Source organism: Cuculus canorus, chromosome 22, assembly GCF_017976375.1.
Source record: "Cuculus canorus isolate bCucCan1 chromosome 22, bCucCan1.pri, whole genome shotgun sequence".
NCBI lineage: Eukaryota > Metazoa > Chordata > Aves > Cuculiformes > Cuculidae > Cuculus > Cuculus canorus.
Genome location: NC_071422.1, coordinates 3,337,967 through 3,359,878, shown reverse-complemented (window position 1 = coordinate 3,359,878; position 21,912 = coordinate 3,337,967). Strand labels below are relative to the sequence as shown.

The 21,912-nt window shown below is 52.6% G+C and overlaps 2 protein-coding genes across 3 annotated transcripts; both read right to left on the bottom strand.

The window, feature by feature from the left end:
* Window positions 1–607: 607 nt before the first annotated feature.
* On the bottom strand, window positions 608–5,007 carry XKR8 (XK related 8). 2 transcript variants are annotated; one of them, XM_054086451.1, is made up of 3 exons: window positions 4,678–4,798; window positions 3,058–3,462; window positions 608–2,220 (listed from the first exon to the last, which is right to left on the bottom strand). In XM_054086451.1, the coding sequence occupies exons 2-3, from the start codon at window positions 3,458–3,460 to the stop codon at window positions 1,481–1,483; spliced, it is 1,143 nt and encodes a 380-aa protein (XP_053942426.1). In that variant the 5' UTR covers window positions 3,461–3,462; window positions 4,678–4,798; the 3' UTR covers window positions 608–1,480. The 2 variants fall into 2 exon arrangements, with proteins under 2 accessions (XP_053942426.1, XP_053942425.1); XM_054086450.1 differs by having other exon boundaries at window positions 610–2,220; window positions 3,058–3,254; window positions 4,678–5,007.
* A 691-nt stretch (window positions 5,008–5,698) lies between these two features.
* Window positions 5,699–21,856, bottom strand: SMPDL3B (sphingomyelin phosphodiesterase acid like 3B). The gene is made up of 8 exons (XM_054086567.1): window positions 21,765–21,856; window positions 20,443–20,656; window positions 11,925–12,022; window positions 11,260–11,403; window positions 10,482–10,654; window positions 10,155–10,335; window positions 8,861–8,994; window positions 5,699–7,692 (listed from the first exon to the last, which is right to left on the bottom strand). The coding sequence occupies exons 1-8, from the start codon at window positions 21,835–21,837 to the stop codon at window positions 7,300–7,302; spliced, it is 1,410 nt and encodes a 469-aa protein (XP_053942542.1). The 5' UTR covers window positions 21,838–21,856; the 3' UTR covers window positions 5,699–7,299.
* Window positions 21,857–21,912: the final 56 nt, after the last annotated feature.

The following is a 21,912-nucleotide window of genomic DNA, read 5'->3' as shown; positions in this document are numbered from 1 at the left end:
CACTTTGCCGGCTTATGTGGAGCTTCTCATCTCCCGGCACCCAAAGTCATCTCTTCACAGAATCATAGAATCACAAGGTTGGAAAGGACCCACGGGATCATCGAGTCCCACCATTCCTAACACTCCCTAAACCATGTCCCTCAGCACTTCATCCACCCGTTCCTTAAACACCTCCAGGGAAGGCGACTCGACCCCCTCCCTGGGCAGCTGTTCCAGTGCCCGATGACTCTTTCTGTGAAGAAGTTTTTTCTGATATCCACCGTGAACCTCCTCCTGCCCTACTCTCCATCCAGCCCGTATTTGTGCTCAGGATTTCCCCAGCCCCGGTGCAGGATCCTCCTCCCAGCCTCCTTGGCCAGGCATCCATCCCTTTCTAGACACAGCTGTGAAAGCAGCATTTCAGCCTCTCCTTGGGCTGCATCCTGCTTTCCCGGGTACAGGGCTTCCCGCGGGACAGGGTCCTGCTGGAGGGTGGGTGCCAGCGGCAGCAGCCACGTGCCAGCGCGGTGGGCAGCCAGGACGTGGCACAGCTTTGGGGGTTGCTCTGGTGTTGACACCGAGCAGGGGCAGCTGCGGTGTCCGAGCCCAGGAGCCGGCACAGCCCACGGCACCGGCCACGGGCGGCTGGAAAATGGGTCACGGACAACTCCAGCTTGGAAATGCCAGTGAGGGGCTGGAACACGCCCGGAGTGCTGAGCCACGCTGCATCCAACACGGCTCTGCCTCCAGCATGAGGCCCACGCACTGCCAACCCCATCCCAAAGAGCATTTGCTGAGGAGGGAGAAAAGCACCAACCTGGACACGGAGCGAAGGGGTGACTGCGAGCCCCGGACCCAGCTCTGAGTGCGAAGCATTGGCTCTGCCTCTCTCTCGGCCCACAGCAGGCAGGGAAAGGCGGGAAGGGACCCGGTAACGGGCAGAGCCAATGGTTTTACGTTGGAAGCGGCTTCCCTGTTTCCAAAGAGGCAACGCGTGGCCACAAGGCAGGAGCACAGCCCTCGCTGCCCTGCCCGTGCCAGGGAGTCCCGTCCCTCCCCGAGCGCGGTGATAACGGGCAATCTTTGGCCTCAACAGCAAGGCAGGAGGAGGACAACGCTGCTGTGAAGAGAAAAACCAAACCAGGCGCTGCCAAGGAGGGGACGAGCTCTCCCGCATCCGCCCTGCCCTCCCTGAGCACCAACGCGGCAGCAGGCGTCGGGGGGGCACAGGCAGAAAAAACTGCTTGGGGTTTTCCTTCCTTTTTTTTTTTTTTTTGGAAAAAGCTTGTAATAAATAGTGAGTGAAGATCCCGGCAGCGCAGCTGCAAGACGTCGGCCCCCACCCACAAACACACGGTGAGAGCCACAGAAGTGCAGGGGCTCACGCATCACCCCTGCTTTCTGCCCGCTCCCTCCAGGTGCTCCGAACAACGTGGGCAGTGGTTTAGAACCCGGAGCAGAACGAACACATCCCTCTCTCCACTAAAGGCACTTTGGAGCCTCACACGGCAGACTCGGCAGCCGCGACGCCGTTGAGTGAGCGCGGGGACGGGGGCCAGGGGACGGGGCAGTGGGCCTGGGCCAGGCACCGCATCCGCCTGTTCACCAGCTCCGGCCCTGAGAGCGAGCGGAACGCCAGCCTGGAGCTCACCCCATCAGCATCCACCTCGTCGCCGCCGCGCTCTCGCTGCGCCCGCACGTTGGGGTGCAGCCACTTGTAGTAGGCGCCTCGCAGCGCCAGCCCCAGCAGGTAGCAGGGCAGCGCGGCCGCCACCACCGGCACGAGGTACGCGTGCCCGTCGTCAGGCGGCCGCCACCAGAGCCAGGACAGGGCCAGCAGCGCGCTGTCCACCAGCACGAAGCTGTGGTAGATGATGCTGCGGGGCAGCGTCCGCCCCGGCGCCACGTTGAACCAGCTGAAGTAGAGGATGACGGCCACCATGGCGCGGTAGAGCTGCTCGGGGCCCGGCGACTCCATGAAGTCCGTGCCCTGGAGGCTGACCCAGAGGAACATCGCGAGCCACACGAGGGGGAAATGCACGGCCACGCCGTAGGGCCAGAGCAGCGCAAAGAGAGCAATGGCCAGGACGCGGGGGCAGAGGAGGAAGAGGTTCCACAGGAAGTAGAGGAAGGAGGAGCCCGGGCTCAGCGCGTGCTTGTCCTGCAGGAAGGCACGCAGCGACTGGTGGTAATCCAGGAGGGACCAAGTCACACAGAGGAAGGCGGTGCAGATCCCCAGCCCTGCAAACAGAGCACGAGATGCTGAGAGGGGGCCCAGCCCGGCTCAGGCCTCCCCCAGCCCAGCACTGCTCAAAACAGCTTCCCAGGAGCCAACAGAGCCCCCAAGGCAGAGCCTCAGCACCCCCTGCTCCCACCCACCACCCCACTGCTCCCCCTGGCACCCTCCTGCCTCCCCCCGGCCTCCCACCCACCCAGCAAGGAGCCTGGTGCCCAGGAGATGAGGAAGAAGCAATGAGACCGAGTGGTTCCGAGAGCCACCAGCCTGCTTGGCTCTCCTCCACACCAAGATGGGCATCAGAGCACCTCCTGAGTCACCTTCGCTCAACCTCCTGTCCGCATCCACATCCGCATCCACATCCCATCCACATCCCATCCACATCCACATCCACATCCACATCCACATCCCATCCACATCCCATCCACATCCACATCCCATCCACATCCACATCCCATCCACATCCACATCCACATCCACATCCCATCCACATCCACATCCACATCCCATCCACATCCACATCCACATCCACATCCACATCCACATCCCATCCACATCCACATCCACATCCACATCCACCTCCCATCCACATCCACATCACATCCACATCCACATCCACATCCACATCCACATCCCATCCACATCCACAGCCTCTCCCCACTCCCCAGCAGGGCTCCTGCTTTCCCTCCTGACCCTCTGCCTCTCCTGGGGCGCAGAGGGACCCCAGACCAGCACCGGCGTCTGGGGCACGAGTGTCGGGCAGGGGACACCCTCCTGCACCAGGACAACGGGAGGAGAGCTGGGAGAACATCCAAGCCCGCTCTGACCCCGCAGCCCCTCACCCTGGGAGGGTTTGGCCTCATTTGTGTGCAGGATGGTGTAGAGGAGCAGGGCGAGCTGTGGGGTGTTCTCCAGGAAGGTCTCGAAGAGGCGCAGCATGCTGATGTCGTGAGAGAGGAAGGCGATGTGGCTCTGCTCGTCCTCGTCCTCCTCCTGGGCCCAGCACACCTTCCAGCCCACCCTGAGCATGTGCAGGCACCTGCGTGGGGACCGGCGCTGAGCGGCTGCACAGGCCAGGGGGAAACTGCTCTGACCCGTGACCAAAGTCCTTCGCTTGATAGAACCAGAGGGAACCACCTCAAGCTGCATCAAGGAAGGTTCAGATGGGACATCAGGGAAAACTTCTTCACTGAAAGGGTTCTGAGGCACTGGCAGAGGCTGCCCAGGAGGTGGTGGAGTCCCCATCCCTGGAGGGGACAGGCAGAGGAGGTGCTCAGGGATGGCTCAGTAGTGGACTGGGACGGTTGGACCTGAGGATCTCAAAGATCTTTTCCAACCTCATGATTCTATGATTCCCACCCATCCCAAGCCCAGAGCCACAGCATCCCCACGACACCCAGCATCATCATCCTCGGCAGGAGCAGCTGGATTATTTACCCAGCCTGGCTCTGTTTGGCAGGAGGCCTCCGGCAGCCCCAGGAGACAGAGCAGAACCAAAGGGCTTTGGGCCATGGGTAGGAAACTTCAGCAGGAGGGAGGGTGGTTCCAGCCTTGGGATGGGTCAGGGACCTCTTGGGCATCCCGCTGGGGCAGCCTGGAGGGATGGGGGACACCGGGGGGATGCAGGGGGTACCGGAGGGATGAATGGAGATGCTGGGTTAGGGTGAGTACCAGAGGGATGCAGGGGGTACCTGGAGGGGGGACACAGGGGGAATGCAAAGGGAACACTGGGTGAGGGGTACTGGGGGGGTGTTGGGGGGGTCCAGGGAGGACGCAGGGTGTACAGGGGGGGATGCAGAGGGATGCTGGGGGGTACAGGAAGGATGCAGGGGGATGCTGGGGGGATGCAGGGGCAAATGCCAAGTGGAGGGGTACCAGAGGGATGCTTGAGGGATGTCGGGGGGAAGGAGGATACCGGGGGATGCTGGAGCGAGGATGGATGTCTGAGGGATAGAAGGGGGGAGGAGGGGTACTGGGAGGATGCAACGGTATGCTGGGGGTACCGGAGGGATGCCGGTGGGGATGCCGGTGGGGATACCAGGGAGATGCAGGGGATGCTGAGGTTGGGGGGAGGTACTGGAGGGAGGCAGGGGGAACGCCGGGTGGGTACCGGAGGGGTGCCCGGAGGGATACGAGGGGAGGGGAGCACCGGGGGGACGCAGGGGGTACCGGGGGTTTCCGGGGAGATTCTGGGACTGAAGAGGGGACCGGAGGGATGCCGGGGTACCAGGGAGATGCAGGGGGCGATGCTGGGGCTGAGGAGGGGACCGGAGGGATGCCCGGAGGGATGCAGGGGGTACTGGGGGGGTGCCGGGGGATACCGGGGGTATGCCGGGGCTGGGGAAGGGGACACCGGAGGGATGCAGGGGACACCGGAGGAGTGCCGGGGGATACCGGGAGGATGCAGGGGGTGATGCTGAGGCTGGGGGGGGACACCGGGGGATGCAGGGGGGATCTCGCACCTGAAGAGGAAGCCGAGCTGGAGGAGGTGCAGGGCGGCGAGCTGCCAGGCGGGCAGGCGGGGCCGCAGCGCGGGCGGGTCGGAGCGCAGCCAGAGCCAGCTGCACGCCTGGGTGGGCAGCGAGGCGGCGGCCAGCAGCGCCAGCACCAGCGCGGCCCATCCCGGCTGCCCGGCCCGCGCGTAGCCCACCGCCACCCACCCGTCCGCGCACACGTCCAGCACCGCGCCCGCCGTGCCCACCGCCGCCAGCGCCAGCTGCACCGGCCCGAACCGCGGCCGCGCCATGGCCGGCGGGCGCAGGGACCCAGCGGCGCCTGCCCGGCAGCGCCCCGGCAGCCACGCCTCCTCCCGGCAGCCACGCCCCCACAGTCGCGCCCCTATCAGACGGTCACACCCCCTATCGGCAGCCACGCCCCTATCCGACAGCCACTCACCGTCCCGACAGCCACGCCCCTTCTAACAGCCACGCCCCTTCTAACAGCCACGCCCCTGGGAGCCACGGCCCCTCCCGGGGACTCCCCCCTGCCGCGCCTTATATAAGCCACGCCCATAGACTCACTCGTAATGACTTTTGGCCACGCCCACTTACAGAGACCCCCACCCCCAGTTGCTCCCCATATGACCACGCCCCCTCTGTGACCCCGCGCAGCCCTCTTAGGCCACGCCCACCGAGGCATCGCCCCCTGTTCTAGCAGCAGCGCCCCCTGCCGGGCAGCGCCCGGCGCCCCAGGGATCCCTCAATCCTCCCCCTTCATCCCGGCCCCCTCCAGCGCCACCGCCCGTCCCGCCCGGTCCCCGCAGCCAGGAGGGGCCCGGGGGGGTTCGGTTCTGTCCCCCGGGAGCAGCCCCTGCACCCTGCTCAGCCCGGACCCCGCAGCTGCCTCGAAACTGAGCCGGGTATCAGCAGGAGCCGGTGTGAAGCCGCCAGCTCCGTAATCCTGCTAAACCGGGAGGAGTGCAGCACACGGTGGCACCGAGCGGTGTGCCCCGAGCTCCGCGATGGGTCCAGTGCTCCTCGATATTGTTATCAATGATCCGGACAAAGGGATCGAGTGCTCCCTCAGCCAGTTGGCAAAGGACACCGAGTGTTGATCTGCTGGAGGGCAGGGAGGTTCTGCAGAGGAACCTGGCCGGGCTGGGTTGATGGACCAGGGCCGAGTGGATGGGATTCAACAAGGCCAAGTGTTGGGTCCTGCGCTTGGGTCGCAACAACCCCGTGCAGCTCCAGGCTTGGGGAAGAGCAGCTGGAAACATGCCCTTCGGAAAACGACCTGGGGGTGCTGGTCAACAGTGGCTGAACATGAGCCAGCAGGTGGGCAAGAAGGCCAAGAGCATCCTGGCTGGGATCAGCCGCGGTGTGACCAGCAGGAGCAGGGAAGGGATTGTCCCTTGGACTCAGCTCTGGTGAGGCCACACCTCGAATCCCGGATTCAATTTTGGGCCCCTCAGTACAAGAAAGACATTGAGAGGGGCTGGAGCGCGTCCAGAGAAGGGAACAGAGCTGGGGAAGGGTCTGGAGCGCAGGGGTTCTGGGAGTGGCTGAGGCACCTGGAGCTGTTTAGTCTTGGAGAAGAGGAAGCTGAGGGGAGACCTCATTGCTCCCTGCAGCTCCCGGAAAGGAGGTTGTGGTGAGGTGGGTGCTGGGCTCTTGTCCCACGTAGTAACAAGAGATAGGATGAGAGGAAATGGCCTCAAGTTGTGCCAGAGGAGGTTTAGATTGGTTATCAGGGCAAATTTCTTCACTGACAAAGCCGTGAAGCCCTAGCAGAGGTGCCCAGGGTGGTGGTGGGGTCTCCATCCCTGGAGGGGTTCAAAAAGTGTGTGGCTGTGGCATTCAGGGACAAGGTTTGGTAGCACCGTGAGGTTGGGCTGATTCTTGGACTGCATGAGATTAGAGATCTTTTCCAAACATAATGATTCCATGATTCTATGAAGGCAGTGTCACCATCTGTTCCTCTTCAAGGAGCTCTGCCTGGGAGCAGGAGGGGGCAAGCGTGTGGCAAAGGGAGAAGACCCATCCAGGGGTCACCAGGCTCCCACACGGAACCAGCTGCCCTGGGGCCAGCAGGAGCCCCTGAGTCTCATCTTGGGCACTGACACGTGAACGTCACAGCCCAGATTCAAGGTTCACACACTGTCCAAGGAAAAGCCAATCCCACCTGGCTTCGCTCACACAAGCTAAGGGCAAGGCTGCTGTTGTGCAAGGCCATCAAGACAAAACTTTCCATGTAGTCTTTCCAGAAGGGAAGAGTGTGCCAGCACGAGGACTCCACCTGGCCTCGGAATCACAGGGCAGCTCACAGCTCTCATCCACGGCAAACTGAGGTCCATGGGGAGACCTGATCGTCGTCCAAGTTGTGGGACAACCTCCAGAAGTGATGGCAGAAGGGAGACAAACCCCTGCTGCAAGTCAGTTGTGCACAAAAAGACTTCGTAGCAATCACTGCCCTTTCCTGATAAAGCAACTTTTTCCAGAAGATTTTGAATCAACATCTTAGAGATTTTAGAAAAAGCCATTGATTTTGTCTTGGTTTCCGAGTAAGTACTCGGTGCCAAAAGCATTCACGATTGCCAGTTCATGCACATTGTGAACCTGTGCTCTTTATTTCCTCTTGCTCTGTCCTCACAGTGCGTGCTGGGGACTCAGCGGTCCTAGGAGCAAGCACAACGATAAAAGCCAAACACTGACGACAGCAGAAGCAGAGCTGCTGGTTTTAACACACTCATTGTATCTGGAAAAATCAACTTCCCTGATGGCACAAACGTGATCAACGCGGCAGGCCTCATTGCACACGGTGAGGTCATATTTGACAGAATTAAACTCGTAGTACTGCTGCAGATAGTGAGGGTCCTCCGAGATCCTCTCCAGCACCGTTTGCATGGAGCGTGCAGAGCCATTAGGGATTTGGAAGGCTTCTGTCAGCCTGTACTCTTCCTCCCACAGTGGGAACTCTTCCTCTCGTGTTGAGGCCATCATGTTGGCATCAGTTAGGTTGAAGTAGTAAGTGACCATATCCTGCAGGGAGATAAAAACAGAACGAGGACAGGTCAGGAAAGGATTGTCCCTTGAGCGAAGTGTTTGGCTGGGATGGGATCAGCCCCTTCTCTCCGGTACTGGTGTGCAGGCCCACAGCGTTCCTGCAGACACGTGTGCTCCTCACAGACACATGTCTTCCCTACAGACACGTGTGTTCCTCTCAGACACGTGTTCCCTGCAGGCAGTGCAGCTCCTGCCCAGCGAGGAAGGGAGCTGCACCTCGACAGGGCGTTCTACCTCTGTGAACCTGGGGACAAAGCCCTTGGGTGGAGCCTCCAGAGCTCACCACAAACACATCATTACACAAGGGATGAAGGGACGGCTTTTTTTCTGCTTGACTTTTACCTCCAAACATCAGGAATTTTGAGCCTGGCCTGCTTCAGAATCACTGTTCTTTCCTTTCAACACTGCTCACTGGCAGGAGCAAGGGTTGGAGTAGTGTTACATACTGAGATAAGTTATTTTCTCAACTGTGAAAAAACTAAAGAAGAAAGTTTTTCACAGCTTCTGTTCTCAGTCTCCTCCCCTTTTTTTCTCTGCTTTTCTTATTCCCCATCCTTCCAGTGTATTTTAGCATTAATTTCTCATGCTATAAACATGTAAACAGAGCACCTACAGAGCTGCTTTAAACAGTACAAAGAAAGGCACAAACACCCCATCCCCTTCCTCTTTGCAAATAAGAGACAGAGGGAACAGAAGCTGCCTCTACAGTTTACCCATATTCAGATCCATTACAAATGAATCAATTCAGCAAGCGGGAAGACTCAAATAATTTTCTAGGTGGTCTAAAGGTTTTAGAGGGTGTTTGATAAGTCTGTCAGTGCCCAAAGTTCTGCACTCCACGTTACCTGGGTAGTAAAGCAAGAGTCAAAGGAGACCAAAGACATGGAGAACATGATGAAGCCTGGCCTGCCCTGGGGAACTCAGGCCAGCAGAAGGCCTGGGCCAGCTGACCGTGGTCACCCTGCTGTTAACTGACGCTCTTACTAAACCTCTGTGCTAGCCATGAGGCTGAAACCTTGGCTGAGGTCCTCTCCTACAAAGACACTTGGGTCCTGTAGTCCTATAGCCCTGCATGTTAAAACCACGCGGAAGAATTAAAGCACCTTTCTGAAACCGCAGCGTGCAGCACACGGGGATCACTTACCAACACCTGAAGGGTGTCAGGGTCATAGTCGATCACCCGAATCCCAGGGTTGTTGGCTCCATTGATCACTCCAGGTAATGTTGTTTTCCAGGGAGTCACTCCAGGGGCCAGGAACATGACATTGATTGGAGAACCTCAACAGAAAGGCAAAACAACCTATGAATAGGAGACCCTGGCTTGTATCGCACGCTGTCCCCGCTGCAGGGAGCACCCTGGGAACCGATCGCCCTGCAAACAGCAGCTTTGTCACCCAGTTAAAACAGCTCACACGTAAAGATCAGCACATTGAACATGGGTGTGCGGCAGCGGAGAAGAGGCTTTCCACTGCTGCTTAAGACTCTTGCAGTGAGGGTGCACAGGAGAATCACACTCGGCAAAGGAGTCCCAGAGCACTACCCGTAACCCAATGCAAAGATTCCTAACCGACCCCTTATCTCTGTCATGACCCAGCCTGGATAGTCCAGGGGTCATCGGGGTGAGATCCTGGGTCTCCCCATAAAATCACAGGGCTACAGGAAGGCAAAATGATGCCAAACGATGGGTCCAAAAAGGGAATTTATTTGTGCAGGCAGACTTAGAAATAAGATTGGCATTGGCTGCTAAATCTGTGTTCAGGGAAAACAAAGCGAGAGAAAAGGGAGGAAAGGGAAAGAGAGAGCAAAGTGCAAGGACACACCACCTGGGCTCCGGTTCTCCTTCTCTCCTCCCAGGAGGGCGGGCATGCTGCAAACAGCCCCTCTTGTAGACTATTATTTATAGGTTTTGGTGGGCCTGCACAGTGCTGCTTCTAGGAAAGTTCTGGAGCAGGGCTGGAGGAGAGGTTCTCCTTCCAGGGGGTTCTCTGCAAATCTCAGGTAACATTCTGCCCCTGCTCTCCCTACCGAAGGACGGCAGCGTCACCTCCCTGGGCAGCAAGCGCAACTGGGCTGCTTGTGAGAGTGAGATAAGGCTGAAAGACACGGGCTCTGCTGCAGTTCGAAAACAAGTGGTTTAAGGCAAACCGTTTGGGTAACAAAAATTCAGTTTCTGTCCAAACCCCATCAACAGGGAGCAGGCAAAAAGCTGCAAGGCACTGAGAGGAAACAGCAAAATTTGAGGGTAAATGGGAAAGAGGGATGGAGCTGCAGGCTGGGGGTGGAGACTGAAAGCCCTGTCATCTCTTATTGACCAAAGCATTTTCAAGCCTTTCTGGCAGCTGCCTTCAGCTAAGAGGCACTGAAAACTCTCATCGACAGGGATTTTCTGGGGGTTGGAAGAGCTATTAGGTAAATGCTTGGGTGGCCAGAACTGGTACCTGAATCACTGTAGAACATCCGAAAGCTGTCCGTGTGATGGTGCCCGAAAAACTGGGCAGCAATCACTCTGTGGTGCTTCTGTACGATTTTCAGGTATCGTTCATTAAAGCCACTCCGGAACCAGGGCTTTCCTCGTTTCTTCTCGAAGAAGCCAGGAGGGACGTGCCCCACGATGTAGACCTACAAAAGCAAAGAGCTTCTCTGAACTCACACGCTTCCCACAGCGCATGGGTTTGGAGTGATGGCACAGAGAGCAGAGCAGGAGCAAGGAGAGCTTCCAGGCTGCGAGAAGCCCTCTGTAAGGCTGGTTTATTTTCTATTGATACCATTTCATCTGCTCTAGAGGCATTGGTCAGCGTTTCCTCCAGCCACTGGAACTGCCCTCCAGGATCCTCCTCAGCGGCCGTCTCAACATTCTGGTCATAGTACAGGTTGGTGTTGAGGACAACCACTCGCCCCCTTGTATCTGGGCTGGGCAGCTTCTCGCTGTAGAAAGCTCCTGAAAAAATGCAACCAGCAGGGAAAGAGCTGGAGGCCTGGTCACGCTGGCTGCTGTGACTCCAGATCTCTGTTTCCACCCTTCTCAGCCCTCCCTGGCAACAGCGACCACAGAGCTACCACCTGGACAAGGTGTCAGCAGTGCTCTGACCACTCTGGGATGAGCATTTGGAGTGACTCTTCCCCCTGTGCACCTCTCATTGTGCCTTTGCGTCCCAAGGTGAGGGGAGACCCTGCACAGGGACGGCATGCGGCACCAGGAGCTGGGCAGCTCCAGAGAGCTCCAGAGAGCCACAGTGCTGGCCCACACCACACTTAGAAGATCTTTCCTCTTTCACTGAAACTCCCCACTGGGTGTTCATTCACTGTAGGGACACTTACCAGTGACTTGAGGAAGGCAGGAGAGACTAAGGCACAAAGAAATTTCTTTTCTTGCAAACAGGAGAACTCAGTGCCAAAAATCAGCACTAAATCAGGCGTTTCCCCTGCAAATATTCTACAAATAATCTTGCCCTGAGCACAGAAGTAGGAAAAAACAAGCGTGGTGTTCTCCTAACCACCGCCACCTCCCCAGAGTGATGCCAGCATGAGCCAGCAGTGCCACACCTGCTCTGAACAGAGGAATGGAAGCATTGTTCAGCCAGGGACGCCACAGTTCAGCTGTTCGGTTGTAGATCCTGTGCTCCTTGCCTGGAAACTGATTCTTGGGGTGGAAGTCATGATTGCCCATCGCTGCATAGACTTTAGTGTCTAGAGACAAAGAAAAGGAGGCACAGAGGAACCCATGCTTGCTTCAGAGTTCCTACGCTCCCTTGTGGGCTTGGAAAGAACAGCTTAGCTCCAGAGCATCACAAAAGCGAATCATCCACACCACAGCCAAGTGGTTGCACTGACAGGGAGGTTTCAACACTGCAAAGACAACCCTCCTCAGGACAAACCATCCTGGAGCCACGGCTTCACTACTGAATCAGTGAGCTCCCACCACCAGCAACACTCCTTCCCCCCATTGCTGCCTTTTCTCTCTTAATGACTAATTACATAAATGTTTATTTTCCTCTCTCTGACTTAACCTGAAACGATAATTGCGCTTCAGATGCCTCAATTCAGACACGCCTCTACCACACAGCGACTACGAAGAGGACAAACAAGTCTAACAACCATAGCCCTTCCATGCCTTTCCCCTTCCCAGTTCTGTCATTTCTCCACCCTGGTAAGCTCGTCTCCTGTGAGACTCTGGGCTCTTCTCCCCTCCCCATCCCCTCAAATCATACCTGGAAAAGTCTCTTTTATCAGAGAAGTCAGATTTTCTATTATATGCAGAACCTTTTCTTCTCCAAGCTTCTCATCGGGGACGTGTGGGGTATCATCCCTTAAAGAATGAAAGCAGCTCAGTCACTGTGACGAACAGGGCATACACTTAAAGTGATGAACAAGGCAGAAAAACTGGTTTATTTCTCTTTTTGCCTCTTTTTGCCAAGGCTCTGAGGGAGTTTTGAGGAATTGCTCAATGTGAGAACTGGCTCCACTTTCTTCTGCCATGATAAATCCATATGTGAAGATGTGAAGCGGAGGCTCACCCAGCCTCAGCCTGCGACGGGCGAGGGAAGCAAGCAGACGACTCAATGTGAGTGATAAAGCAAGCTTCAACTTTATTGATTACAGTTGCGGTTTATATACCTTTTACTACATTTTGCTTAGTCATTCCCTAAACTTGATTGGTTTGGTTACACATTTGTCAAACAATCATTGGCTACTACTACATTCATTTAATCTTATTCCCTTCTACTTGCGGATACAACTGGGGGGCCCAAGATATGTTCCTGCTTCCTGCTTTCTGCTTCCTTCAAGTTGTTTGTTCAGCTTATCTCCAGATCCATTCGATCTTCACATTCTTCCTTATCAGCATGTTTTAACATACTTCTGGTACATCTTCCTTGCAGCTGATAAGTTTCCACTGAGATACCCATGCTAAACAAAAGCCTCATGATAACCGTGTCTCGCACAGCCTTTCCATAGATCCATGGCCTTGTTCAGTTAGCCATTCATGCATCCATTCTCCAACAGTTCCCCCTTTTTCTTTTTGAGCAAGCAAAACATTTTGATTTTTCATTATATTGCGCATAATACAAATGTAACCTATCTTACATACAACTACGAGCAAAAATATCAGCCCAAACCAGCGCAATGCTTCCTTAATTATCGATAGGAGCCAAGGGGGTAGGGATCCAAAGATTGATTGTAACCAGCTATCGATTCCCCAACCTTCTTCTTGCGTAAGGCGGTGAAGGCCTTGTTGCAATTCTTTTATTTTAGCATGGATGGATGTAGAATGATCGGAAAAGTTCATGGAACACATACCTTCAAATTCCTCACACCCCTGTCCTTGCGCTAAGAGCAAAAAGTCTATAGCAGCTCTATTTTGAAGCACCGTGTGATTAACACTTTGCACATCTGTAGTAAGCATATCTAAAATATCTGATGTCTTATTTAATTCGTCTTTTGCCCAACACCCCAATTGTTTTGCTAAATTCATTGCCTTATTAGCTGCAGCTCCAGGGAGGACAGTCGCAATTGCTACCTGTTTGAATTTACTCCAAAATGTAGGGTCTCCTATCTGATCGCAGTCTAGCTCATGTACACTGCATTTTACTCTGCTTGCGTTTTGACTCCATTGCATCAGTAGGGATATATTGGGGTGAAATAATGATAACTTTCCCAAATAACAAGGTCCTCCCTGTGGTTTTGCCGGTATACCATTCCAAGCTCTATCCCCGCAAATCAAAAATATACCGGGGGGCAATTTCTTCGGGGCCGTAATGTTGGCACCATTACATTTGGAGTAAAGCTGGCGATACACTGTTCCTGATTCCAGGGATGAGTCTAGGGTGGCCCAATATTTGCGATTCTTGTTAAAGTCATTTAGGTTCAGTGGCTCAAAACTGAGCCAACCCCCCTGTCTGGCATTGGATAAACTGGCATTTGCACTTCCAAAGAGATCTAATTCCTCTGGGGGAGAATTCAGGGTGGTATTCAAGGACAATATGATATTACATTGGTGGCAGCCATCATCCTGTGATGGTGTGCTTCCATACATTGACATGTTACAACTTATTGACTGTCCACATAGGGTACTATTACTTATAAGACTACAAAATTCCCCTGGAGACCAAACAGGCAAACCTACCAAACAAGTTCGAAAAGGATTAGTAACCCCTCCTAAACTTAGGCAAAGCGACGACTGATTAGTTTGGTTTGCTAATGTTACCCAGATGTTATCTCTTGGCTGATTAAAGCGTGTGATTCCTACTGTGCTGGCTATCACAGCACCAAGCAATATAATACAACTAAACCTCATTTTTCTTCTCCTCTCTTTCTTCTCTTATTTCTTTTAAATCTTACTGTTCCTAATCGTTGCAGTTTTAACTCCTACAATTTACTTAAACACTGATCCAATTCTTTGTCAGGATGTTAGTCCCTCAGAAGTCTGGCAGTGCTTTAACGTCTTGTCGATAACTTTTGAGTATCCTTTCAATTGTGCCAGCAACAGTCGCAGAATCATCGGCAGCTTTTCTTCTATTCTTCTCTTGTCTTCCTCTGTCAGGCTGTTGTGCAACCGTTGCATAGATATTTATTCAAATTTCTGCTTACTCTCGAGCGGTTTCCTGCTGATCAACAGTATTATCAGTGCCGGGGCCAGATGGGGTATCAGGAGCTATAGAAGCTTTAGTCCAACGACTGGGAATCCATTTTGGTCCTGTGGGGGTAAGCACACACATATAACCCCTACCCATATACTTAACTTCAGCTGGCCCTCATCCAGGTTCCCGTTGTTAGATCTCTGTACATAACAAACATTGGTGGATTCTTTTGCTCATCACTATCATGACTATGGATCCATGCTGCTAGTTCTTTCTGATCTCCAAATATACATAGATGGTTTAAAACAAAGAGAGTCTTTGCTAATCGTTCTTGAACATCAGATAGATCCATAAATTTTTGAAGATATTGCTTTAGGGTTTGATGAGCCCTTTCAATAATAGCTTGACCTGTGGGGGAGTGTGGAATACCAGTAGTATGCCGTACTCCCCATGTTTGTAAAAATCGTCGAACCCTCATGCTAGTATATGCTGGACCATTATCCGTTTTTATCACCTGAGGCACTCCCATAATGGCAAAACATTGTGTTAAGTATCTTATAACATGGAGTGCCTTTTCACCCGTTCGCGCAGAGGCCCATATATATTTGCTATAAGTGTCTATGGTGACATGTACATATTTCCATCTGCCGAATGCAGCAAAATGGTCACGTCCATTTGCCATAATTCTTGAGATCTGAGACCTCTTGGATTTACACCTAACCCTAAACCAGGTCCATGATGACTGCATGTGGGGCAAGCGCGGACAATTCCTTTTGCTTCCTCCATTGTAATGTTGAATTGTCGATGTAGTCCTCGTGCATTTTGGTGAAAGGCATTATGCGCTTCTCGTGCTTTCACAAAATCGCTCAGTGGTGCGGCTATAATTTCCTTCTCCAAGTCCTTCTGCCCACATATGACTTCTAGTATGTACTATGCAAAAAGGGCACGTTCGTTGTCGAATAGCTGATTGTAGTTGTCGAATTAAATCAAACAGCGGTTGATTGTGTATTTCTTTTATCCGAGCATCTTCTACATGATTTGCTATATTGGCAACATACATGGAGTCCGTTACTACATTCAGATCATGATGCATCCACTGAGAAAAGGTCCAGACAACAGCTGTCAGTTCAAGCATCTGTAAGGAATCCTCTGGAACTGCAGTCAATATTTTTGCTTCCATGTCTTTCCCTCATACCAAGTGGTTGCAGCTCGTCGTGACTTCTTTCCTGCATCAGTATAAACAGTAATTGCATGTTCCAAGGGTCGTTCGCTACATTTCGGGCGTTCCACCCAATTCTTATTGCTTATCCATTTCAATACAGGCGATTTTAATGATTCAACTGTGATGGATTACAATAGGAGGACTAGTTCTATTTCCAGTTAAATATAAAAAGTTCAAAAGTTCAACACATAAGTCGCCTTTGCAATTCTTTCACTAGGAGGTAACATTTCTCCCCTTTTTTTTTTTTTTTTTTTTTTTTTTTTTTTTTTTTTCCAGTTTGAGGAGCTTTACTTTTAAAAGGTACTAATTGTGCTATTAGACCAAATGCTTGACACAGAATAACAAAAACATACATATTGGATGACCATCAAGTCGTCTATGAGCTTTTCTCTGAGTAATGGCTTTTTCAATTTTGCCTAAAAGTACCAGATGCTGTTAAAGCCATGTCCTCCCTTAAGAAGATCAAATAATGGACTTAGTTCTGCATTAGTTATACCCAAATAAGGTTTAACTCGATTGATTGTTCCTAGGAGCTTTTGTAAATTGTTTTAACTACTATTTGCAATTTGGTTTGCTGGGGTTCAATTGTGGCATTCAAAATTTTCCACTCAAAATATTTCCAGGTTTGAATTTTTTTCCAGGTGCGACTTGAAGGCCTATTTTCTCTAATACAATCTTTGAAATGGTATTAATTGAGTAACACAACTGCTTTGGGTGATATACACAGGTGGGAAAGGAATATAAACCATAGCTTGTATTTGTCCAGTAAAAGCAGAATTAATAACACCAGGTTACACAAAAAGACTTTGCAAAGTGACACTCGAATGACCTACTAACCAAAACACTTAAACCGTTACCAATAGGACCAAAAGCTTGGAGCGCTGGTTTCCTTGGTTCTTTAATGTTAACGGTTTACCCCCTGGCTTCTTTTGTCTGTTTTTACCTGTATGGGAGTTCTCAAGGGTGCAAATGCATTAACTTTTCTATTCCTTTGCAGTTTTTTACTCTCAGAGGATACTCCTTTTGGACTCTTAAATCATGTCTTCATTAGTATCTGGCTAAAATTCCCTTTACAATTGTCTGCACTAGGACCCAGCAGTTGCTGATCTGATAAGTGACACTGGAATGCAGAGTGTTCCTCATAAATTGTTAATCCCTTAGAGAGATAAGGACTCCCAAGCTGAAACAAAACAAAAAACCTTACAGGAGTAAGAGGGGGGAGATGGGGGGGGGGTGGAACTCACACACAGCCACAGGGCTGGTTTTTTTTTTTTGGGTTTGTGGTTTTTTTGTTTTTTTTTTTTTTTTTGTTTGGTTGGTTTTTTTTTCATTTTCTTCTTCTATTTTTTTTTTTTTTTGTTTTTCTATATTTTCTTTTTCCATTTTCTTTTCTGTTTTTCTTTCTGTATTTCCCATTTTCTTTCTTTTTTCTATTTTTTTTTTTTTTTTTTTTTTTTCTTTTCCTAGGTATTTTAAAATCTTGTCATCTGCAGCCTTTCACTTCAAAGGTCCCAGGTAAATCTACCTGTTTGCCGGCTTAGCGGACATTTGAGATTGAAAGGTTTCAGAGTTGCATTTTAAAGATTAATCAAAACAGAGGCTCAATATAACCAAAACCCAATTTGCAGGTCTTACAAACGTTTAAAGCGCTTTAAACACACACACGCATACACACACGCAGAACCACTCTTTTGAGAACTGGATTAGTATACCTATACAACATTGTTTACGACCAATAAGAATAGCACGATGGTATGAATATTTAAACTATACATGGTACCGAACACATAAAACACTTACAATATGCTCATATATTATAAGATAAGGTTTGTATCAATTGTTTAACAGGTAACAGTCCTTGGTTGTTACAGCATTTTCGTGGCATCTTCTTCCTCCTCTGATTCCTCGCTTTTTTCTGGTGTTGGATTTCAACATCTAACTGTTTTTCTACCTTGTAACATTTTATACAATTTGTAATCTCTCTCCAAGCTTTCGTTAGTTTCTTTGCAGTTTTATCATCACCTATAAATGCCTCCCACAGGATGTTCCCAAATTTGCACCATTCACTTTCCTCAAATATCTCATTCGGATCCTTAAAACATCCCTTAGTTTTTCCTAAGGCAATGAGGCCCGCAAGTTGTTTGAGATATTGTGAGTCAAGTCCTTGCTTCTCTAAGAAGCTTTGTAATATTTCATAAGCCACTTCTTTATCCATTTCTGGTCAGAGAAAAAAAAAACCCCTTATAAATTTATAGTCTTACGTGCAGCCCTGTTCCGTCTTTTCTCTCCAAAGCCTTATGATGTCGGGTGGCGGATCCCTTTTGGACGATCCAGGCGTTCGGACTAGAGTGCAACGATCCCTAACGAAATCATAAGCTCTTAGTCTTCGCCCTCCGGTCGCTGCATCCCGGCGCTTTTCCCGACTTTTACAAACAATCTCCATAATTTCTCCACTCATCTATTAAGTCCTTAATCGGACCTACTCCCTGCTTTTCTAAAAAGCGTTGTAAAATTTCAAATGCTACCTCTCGTTCCATTGTGCACTTCTCCGTGACCCTCTTTCGTTATCCGGTCATATAAGATGCAGCCTTTCACTCTGTGCGTCTGGGTAGTCTTCTTACTCGGCCGGCGAACCCCTTCTTTTCTTATCCAGGTTCAGGCGCGGATCGTAAGTACTGATTCAGTGTTGACGATCTTCCGCCCTCTGGTCGCTGCTACCAGTGCTTTGCCGAGCTCGCCGTCCGGTGGAAACAGGGATTGGGGGTCCCTGTTCGGGCGCCACTTGCGACGGGCGAGGGAAGCAAGCAGACGACTCAATGTGAGTGATAAAGCAAGCTTCAACTTTATTGATTACAGTTGCGGTTTATATACCTTTTACTACATTTTGCTTAGTCATTCCCTAAACTTGATTGGTTTGGTTACACATTTGTCAAACAATCATTGGCTACTACTACATTCATTTAATCTTATTCCCTTCTACTTGCGGATACAACTGGGGGGCCCAAGATATGTTCCTGCTTCCTGCTTTCTGCTTCCTTCAAGTTGTTTGTTCAGCTTATCTCCAGATCCATTCGATCTTCACATTCTTCCTTATCAGCATGTTTTAACATACTTCTGGTACATCTTCCTTGCAGCTGATAAGTTTCCACTGAGATACCCATGCTAAACAAAAGCCTCATGATAACCGTGTCTCGCACAGCCTTTCCATAGATCCATGGCCTTGTTCAGTTAGCCATTCATGCATCCATTCTCCAACATCAGCCCATCAATATGACAATAAAGCTTCTGCAGAAACTGCAAGGAACAGCATTTTTGCCATCTCGGGTCAAAATCTGATAAGCAGCAGTGAAGCAAAGCTGCTTGAACAGCAGGAAAGCAACTCTCATTAAAAGGAAACAAAGGCACGCTGCCAGCGAGGCTGTGACCATAAGGTCTGCCTCTAAAAACACAGCAGAAACCACTTCAGTGTTCTCACTAATTCACCTACGGCATTTGTAGAAGATGTTCGGCTGTCAACAAGCCCATCAGAGAGGAAGATCAAACTTATGTCAAAGAACTGGGGGAAACAGTTTGAAGGAAACTGAAAGAAGATCAACATAAATTCATAATAACCACTCCTGGGTAGGAACAATCATCCACAGAGAGAGAAAATGAAAATGAAGAGTCAGGCAACAGCGCTGCAAACCATGACTGAAGGTTACAGCACATCCAGTGTTGATGTTGCACCATTAGAAGGAAAGAAAACACTACAAGAGGATATAAAAACTTACAATAATCTTGCAAGATAGAGCTTTTACTGCCTGTAGGTGCTATCGAGGCCTCCTGTGGAACAGGTACCCATTCCTGGAGACTGTACTAGGAGTAAACATTCCTCTTTTCTGGAGGTTCCTCACACTCCTAAAGCAAAACAGCCCCTTTTTGAAACAGGGACCCAAGGAGCCTCTTTAGAGCCTGAAGAAACACCTCCAGTCTGTTCTGCAATGCCCTCCTCCTACTGCCTCCAAAGGGCAGATGTGGTGCACTCACAGAGAGCATTCCCTGAGCGTTTCAGGTACTAGGAGCTCGTGTCAGGTCAGACAGGGCTGGCAGCAACTCAAGAATCATGGAATGGTTTGGGTTGGAAGGGACGTTAAAGATCATCTCGTTCCCACCCCCTGCCATGGGCAGGGACACCTCCCACTGGATCAGGGGCTCCAAGCCCCATCCAACCTGGCCTTGAACCCCTCCAGGGATGGGGCAGCCCCCACTGCTCTGGGCACCCTGGGCCAGGGCCTCCCCACCCTCATCGTGAAGAATTTCTTCCTAATGTCCAATCTAAATCTCCCTCCTCCCAATTTAAACCTTTCCCCCTTGTCCTGTCCCTGCCCTCTCTGATCAAGAGCCCCTCCCCAGCTTCCCTGGAGCTCCTCTCAGTCCTGGAAGCTGCTCTAAGGTCTCCCCAGAGCCTTCTCTTCTCCAGGCTGAACAACCCAAACTTCCTCAGCCTGTGCTCATACGGGACATGCTCCAGCCCTTGGATCATCCTTGTGGCCTCTTCCGGACTCGCTCTAACAGAACCTTCCTGTGCTGAGGACTCCAGAACTGGACACAGGGCTCCAGGTGGGGTCTCACCAGAGCGGAGCAGTGGGGCAGAATCCCCTCCCTCCCTGCTGGTCCCATGGTTTGGATGCACGGACACGGTTGGTTTCTGAGCTGTGAGCACACACCACCAGCTTATGTTGATCTTCTCATCCCCCAGCATCCCAACTCCTTCTCCTCAGCGCTGTTCCCCTTCACGTCAAAAGAAGAGGGAGGGCAATGACTGGTCCTGCTTTGCTCTCAGCGATGGGAAGCGCTGTGGCTGTGCTGTCCCCAGCCTCCCCTCTGTGTCACCCACCCCGAGCCGCCCCCACGGGCACTGCGCACAGACCCAACGCCCGCCCCGCTCACCCCGTCCAGAGCACGAAGCGCGGGTGCGGCAGGCGCTGGCGCATGGCCCGGGCGGCCGAGGCAAGCAGGCGCCAGGGCGCGTCGCAGCGGTGGCTGCCCCAGGGCCCACCGGGGGCACCGGGACTGGAACCCCCTGACGGGCAGCCCTGCCCGGCTGCTGCCGCCGCCTCGTACTCGGGGTCCCAGTGCAGGTCCGTGATGTGCCAGAACTGCCCTGCAGATCAATGGGGCTGTGGATCAGTGGGGCAGAAGGAATGGGTCAGTGGGGTGTCAATCAACGGGGCAAGAATCAATGGGGCACGGATCAGTGGGGCAGGGGGAGCGGATCAATGCGACTAGGGAGTGGATCAGTGGGATGGGGGTGCAGGTCAGTGGGGCACAGATCAATGGGGCAAGAATCAACGGGGCACGGATCAGTGGGGCAGAAGGAATGGGTCAGTGGGGTGTCAATCAATGGGGCAAGAATCAATGGGGCACGGATCAGTGGGGCAGGGGGAGTGGATCAATGGGACAAGAATCAATGGGGAGAAGATCAGTGGGGCAGGGGGAGTGGATCAATGGGGAGCAGATCAGTGGGGCAGGGGGAGTGGATCAATGGGACAAGAATCAATGGGGCGCAGATCAGTGGGGCAGGGGGAGTGGATCAATGGGACAAGAATCAATGGGGAGCGGATCAGTGGGGCAGGGGGAGCGGATCAATGGGGAGCAGATCAGTGGGGCAGGGGGAGTGGATCAATGGACAGCAGATCAGTGGGGCAGGGGGAGTGGATCAATGGGGCAAGAATCAATGGGGAGCGAATCAGTGGGGCAGGGGGAGCGGATCAATGGGGAGCAGATCAGTGGGGTAGGGGGAGTGGATCAATGGGAGAAGAATCAATGGGGAGCGGATCAGTGGGGCAGGGTGGATCAACGGGGCAAGAATCAATGGGCCGGAGGGGGAAGGTGCAATCTATGGGGCACGGATTAATGGGGTCGGGGGAGTAGATCAAAGAGACGGGGACCAACGATGGATCGATGGAACGGAGGGGGGATCGTTGGGGAAAGATCAGTGGGGCGGGGGCACGGATCGATGGGGCGGGGGACGATCAATTGAGGAGGGCGGATCGATGGGGCGGGGGGCGCCGATCAGCGGGGCGGCTCATCGGGCGGGGGGGATGGACAAGTGGGGCAGGGATCAATGGGACAGAGGGCACGGGTGGTTGGGAACGGGCTCAGTGCGGCGGGGAGCGCCGATCAGTCGGGTGCGTATCACCGGGGCGCGGATCGATGGGGCGGATCAGTGGGGCGGGGATGGATGGGGGTGGCCGGTCGGGACCCCTCACCCAGAGCGGCCGCGGCAGGCGGGAGCAGAAGCAGCAGCAGCAGCACCCGCAGTGGCAGCGCGGCGGGCGGCATGGTCGGGGCGGGCGGTATGGGCGGGGCGGGCGGTATGGGCGGGGCGGGCTGCGGGGACGGCTCCAAGTCCCGCCC